At 33.8% G+C, this 5,476-nt stretch overlaps 1 protein-coding gene across 3 annotated transcripts; it reads right to left on the bottom strand.

The window, feature by feature from the left end:
• Window positions 1-493: 493 nt before the first annotated feature.
• LOC114409585 (telomeric repeat-binding factor 2-like) lies at window positions 494-4,502 on the bottom strand. 3 transcript variants are annotated; one of them, XR_003666126.1, is made up of 7 exons: window positions 3,775-4,502; window positions 3,149-3,456; window positions 2,756-2,943; window positions 2,477-2,543; window positions 2,322-2,400; window positions 1,443-1,513; window positions 494-995 (listed from the first exon to the last, which is right to left on the bottom strand). XR_003666126.1 is itself a non-coding variant. In XM_028373088.1 (6 exons), the coding sequence occupies exons 1-5, from the start codon at window positions 4,430-4,432 to the stop codon at window positions 2,365-2,367; spliced, it is 1,257 nt and encodes a 418-aa protein (XP_028228889.1). In that variant the 5' UTR covers window positions 4,433-4,502; the 3' UTR covers window positions 494-995; window positions 2,322-2,364. The 3 variants fall into 3 exon arrangements, 2 of the variants coding, with proteins under 2 accessions (XP_028228889.1, XP_028228888.1); XM_028373088.1 differs by lacking the exon at window positions 1,443-1,513; XM_028373087.1 differs by lacking the exon at window positions 1,443-1,513 and having other exon boundaries at window positions 2,369-2,400.
• Between the last annotated feature and the right edge of the window lie 974 nt (window positions 4,503-5,476).

The following is a 5,476-nucleotide window of genomic DNA, read 5'->3' as shown; positions in this document are numbered from 1 at the left end:
TCGCCAGTCCCACTGGCGGTTTGCTTGAGGCATGCATGCACTTTACGTGCAAAACAGCCCCCTGCCGGAAAATCTTTTAAAACAACCCCATCTGGGGAAATACTTTTTAAAAGTACCCCAAATGGGGAAATTTGCCACATGTAACACTCTTATTAATATATATAATGATTTTTATAATATTTTCTTTAGAACTTATTAAATATATACATATATTCCAATAAGAAAGAAAAAAAAAACTTATATAAAGCAAGCCTGTCATTTTACCATCGTTGGTGTCATTAAAAAGTATAAACATGAAAATAGTTTGAATATCAGTGAATCCAAAATACAATCTAAGACATCAAGTTAGGAGACAATAGTTTGGAAAGTTAAAATGAAAGAAATTAAGAAAGTAGTCCCTGCATAAGCACAAAGACATCCTCACGATCTATCCCTTCATCAACAAAAAGCCATTCCATCCATCCAATCCATCTATCTATATACACACCCACACTGTACATAAGTATTTGATTAGATAAGACAAAGAAATCTATTACATATAATAGGAATATAAACAATCCAAGACACCAGAGTGATAAGTTGTGGCAAACTGATGAAGGAAACGGAAAACAAGGCATATCTAACCACAAACAAGAAACAACAGTTAGAAAGAAATAGAGAAATGTCACCCATAAGCAGAATAGAGGTGAAAGAAGCAGAATCCAAGACATAAAACAAGAATAAAATACAGTTTGAAACAAAGTCAGAAGAAAACAAGCTGCAGCAGGCGCACTGATGCCTAACATCAACTCCCCAAGGGACTCCAGTTCTAGTGACACCCTACCATTGTGCCTTGGCCACTTGCAACCTTAAATATGGCTGAAATCTCACAAGTCAGACTTCAACAATGGGGCATGAAAACTAGCGTGCACCCAGAAAAACAGCCAGTTAGCCATAGCCAGCTCGTCATCTCGTACAGGCTGACCTAAAGTGACTTGCAAACTGCAGCAACCACCCTGAGCCAATTGAACAGCAGGACTCAAAATAAAAAAACATGGATCAGAAAATACAATATTGAAGAGTTCAACAAAGCAAAAGAGACAGATCCTTATCAAGAAGGATGATATAGATCTAACACCATGTATATAGGTTGAGAGTTACAAGACAAAGACTTTACAAAAAGCTAATAGTTGTAACCAACCAAAAAACTGCATTAAGTTCTATCTGGCTTTAACACAGTTGTATAGTATTTGGATTTCTGAAACTGCAATAGTTACATACTGTTTTATAAATATATTCTCTCCTGTCAAATTTCAAGCTAAATTAAATTATTATATTTTTAAATTTTTATTATACCAAAATACATGAATTGAATGTTTGTAAAAAAGAAAAATACATTAAATAGAAAAGGAAAACAGCAAAAGACATGATAATAGCTTTTGGGTACATACTCAGTGGCATACCTATAGTTTATGCTTGAGCAGTTTTCAGGGTACTTGGTTTGTACTGTGTAGTATGAACCAAAATTATCAACCTTCAATCAATATACTTCATATTAAATCTTTCATCGGAAAAATTTGAGACTTTTATGGTTGAAGGCCATTATATATTTAGGTTACTAACACAGAGAGAAACCAAATCTGATATCGAAAATGCATGTCACAACCATAATAAAGTGTACTGCCAAAAACATAACACAACATGCAAATTCCAATTATCTCAGTTCCCAACTAACTCTAATTATCATTGAATAAACAATCAGCAAACCTACAAATCTTTAGATTTGCCTTGCAGTTTTCTATCTCAAACACTTCAATTCCTGTATAAGCTAGGTTCAAATACCCTATCTCACAATATCTCTTTAAAACCTCAGCAATACATTCTTCACCCTCACAACCAGTAAGTCAAGAAGCTGTAAACTGAGGCAAACATAAAATAGAGGCAAACTGACAAATTAAAATTTTATCATAATAATTTGGATCCAATCTGCTATACATATAAGATCAGTCTATTTTCCAGCATCATTTAAACGCATTCTGTTTAGACCAAAAGTTGAAATTATAAGAGATTTTAAGGTTGAGAATCATTAGAGACACAATTATCAAACTAAGTCAACATTCAAATTATTGGCCAAATTTTGCACTCAACACATTTTTAACAAATCAATCAACCATATACCAGTAACAACTAACAAGAGTTACCAACCAAAAGCAATTGGACTACAGTAAAACAATAGACAGAATAAAATCCCTTCAGTTTAATCATACATAACCTCCACTGTTCATATTGCTTAACAGTCTATACAATCTCAAGCAACAACAACAAATAATGCAAGTAAATACCTCTCTGCAATATTCCACACATGCTGATTCATTTGTACCCAAATTACCTCATGTTTCTCCACTTGTCCTTTAAATCAACCTGAGAAAAACAATTTGATCATTATCAATAAGTTCAAAAGGAAAATATATATATCAACAACTTTTAGCATGCTTACTTCAGTTCTCTCTTCAAATATATCCTTGTGAGAATCTAGAATTAACTTCCAATTTCCCCTGCCAAACCTGTACATATAAAACATACTTTAACAAGAATAGGCGATCGTGTTGAAACTGTACTTAATTCTATTTATACTCTAAAATGAAGTAGAAAGGTATCATAGTTGCAGCAAACAACTCAAAACACTTGCAGAGGTAAAACCATAGAACAAGAAAATACTCGTATAATTGAAATCCACAATGAAAATTATTATTTGACATTTATAACAAGCATGTACTTGTCTACAGCGGTCTTTAGGGTCTCCTCTTCCAACTGACTCCATTTTTTCACTTTTCTCCTCTTTGTAATGCTTGCAGGTTTGTACTTATCCAATGGAGAAACTTCTCTCCACTTGGGGCTAGGCAAATTAAATCTAGTTGCATGATCTGATGTTCCATCCTCCAAGCCATCTATTGAATCGTCCCACTGCAAGCAAGAACCAACAACTAATATATTAATTTAGAGACACATCCATATAAAGAATGATTATCACAAAATTATAAATGGAGAAGGGGAATTAAAAATAGATGTTGAAGTGTTTGACCCATTAAATTAACATCTAGTCTCTACTAAAGAGTCAAAAGGAATCGGCCAACCAAAATAAGAAATTATAATTACAAAGCATGATTACCTCATAAATGCGAGCGGTACTATTTCTTTCCATTAAACTTGACTTATGGTCATGATTATGAGGGATAGAAGTTTGATCTTTTTCCATCAGATCAGCCTCATTGTTATTGTTATTAATAACAAGTGGGCAAGGTACATCTGCATCTCTACTTTCAATAGGTGCCTCCTCATTCACTTCCAACGAATTAAGTAGAGAATCCTCGGCCAACTTTTGCAACTCCACAGATCCACATTCCCCAACCTTTTGGACCTCGGCATCTGTTGAGGTATGCACTTCCTCAGCAGGAGCAGCAGTGCACTTCTCAATTTCTGTTGGACACGCTAAAATATCAAGAGTGTACTCATTATATCATTTTTTTTTATTCAAAGCATAAACTTCCTAGAGTTGCCGAAACTCATAATAATTCTAGACTAGAATCAATTCAAACATGTGAAAATGTACCTAAAATTATTTCAACATGAATCCACCAAAACACATGACTTTTAAAACAATTGTTACAGCCAAGGTACTTATATCACACATGCTTGTTTATGATTAGATGCACTGTTTTCTTAAGTAGCAAGTAACAAAATGAAATCCATTATGATCAAAACAGCTTGGCATCATGACAAGTTAACAAAATTGACCTCTCTCCGGCTGTTGGGAATCCTCTAAGTAATTCACGGCTAGGGCATTTTTGTTTATTTGCGCCAACGCCGCTAGCTCGAGAAACGAAGGGCCCAAATCGGTCCATGCTTCCATCAAATAATCCCGGAGCTTGACGACGGCGTCCCTTCTTGTATCAATGGAGGCCAACCTCTCCCTCACCAACGAGTCCAGAAGGGAAGTTTCGATGTCGGTTCTCCACCGCTCCAACTCCAGCGAGAGAAGAAGGCTGCCCTCCCTGGAACCGCTCATGTGCCGAACCCTACCACGCCATATCCTGTTCACGGCGCCGAGGTAGGCAGGGTTGTTGTGGAGTTCCACCAGCAGGTGCTTGAGAGTGCAGTCCACCGCAATGGCGCAGTAGGCGGCGCTCATGGCGGCGGCGGTGATCAGAGCGCCGTCGTCGCGGCGGTGAAGTTCCTCGAGGAGCTCGAGGGTTTCGAGAACGGATTCGGGGACAGAGACAGCGAACAAGTGGTCTTGAAGGGTTCGGAGAAGAAGCGTCTTCTGAAGCCTGGAATCAAAGTCTGAAAGTGGGACTATTCGAAGGACTTTCTTGAGTAGGTTACTGGAAACGACTGGGTACCGAGCCCGGAGAAGGAACTCCAACACCCAATGCCCAACGTCACCTCCCTCCATTTCCCTCCCTACAAGTCACAACGTTACAATAGTACTACTATTTTTTATGATTTGATTGGTAAATTTGTTCACTCGGATTCACATATCTATAGTGGTTAGTCAATTATATATACTAGGTGAATTTATCATATAAGGCTTTTTTTTTTTTTTAGAATTTTTTAATCTGCAGTGACAAACTTTTTTACAATCTCAGTTAATTTTTTATTTTTAATTTAGGATTTCTAAGCCGTAGTTTTTTTTTTCTTTATTTCTACGACTTTAAGGTAGTAAAGTGGTTTTTTTTTTCTTACGAATTTAAAGTAGTTATTGTTTTATTTTTTATTTAGAAGTGATTTATGATTTTTTTTTGTTTTACACTAAATAAATTTAAAAATTGTAAATAATATTTTTAATTTAATTATTTAATAAATAATTTTTTTACTTAATATTTTTATATGATTTTATTTAATATTTTAATATTTTTTATTTAATATATTTTATACATTTTTTAATATTGTTTTATTTAATATATTTTCTATTTTATATATATTATTACAAATATTAAGAAATTTGATTTTTTTTAAATGAAAAAAATAATACAAAATACTTAAATTTGAAAATATTAAAATTTAAATGAAAATATTAAAATGTTTTGTTTCTGATATTAACTTATAATTTATCAAATAATATTAACTTTATTGTATAAATGAATTTAATATTAACAATAGATAATAATTTAGTAATAAATGTAGTTGTTAAAATAAATAAAAAAAAAAACATAATACATTAATATAAAATGGACAACACAAATTAAAGAGAAATATGAAAAGTAGAAATAATACTAGTTGTCTACTTGTTTGTATGGACAGTTATTACGATTATGTCATTCACTTCTTCACAATGAACATTTCTTAGGCCTATTAAAATTGGTTTATCCATCTCATTATCTATACGAATAGTGGCTAACCTTTCATATGTCTCTCGGTGTTTTGAAGGATGAGACGTAAAACATGGACTTAAATACTGAGGTCATTTGTCTTCACTTTCAAGGGAATGAAAGTGATT

The sequence above is a fragment of the Glycine soja genome, chromosome 4, assembly GCF_004193775.1.
Source record: "Glycine soja cultivar W05 chromosome 4, ASM419377v2, whole genome shotgun sequence".
Lineage (NCBI taxonomy): Eukaryota > Viridiplantae > Streptophyta > Magnoliopsida > Fabales > Fabaceae > Glycine > Glycine soja.
The sequence above is the reverse complement of the archived record's forward strand: the minus strand, read 5'-3'. Positions and strand labels throughout refer to the sequence as shown.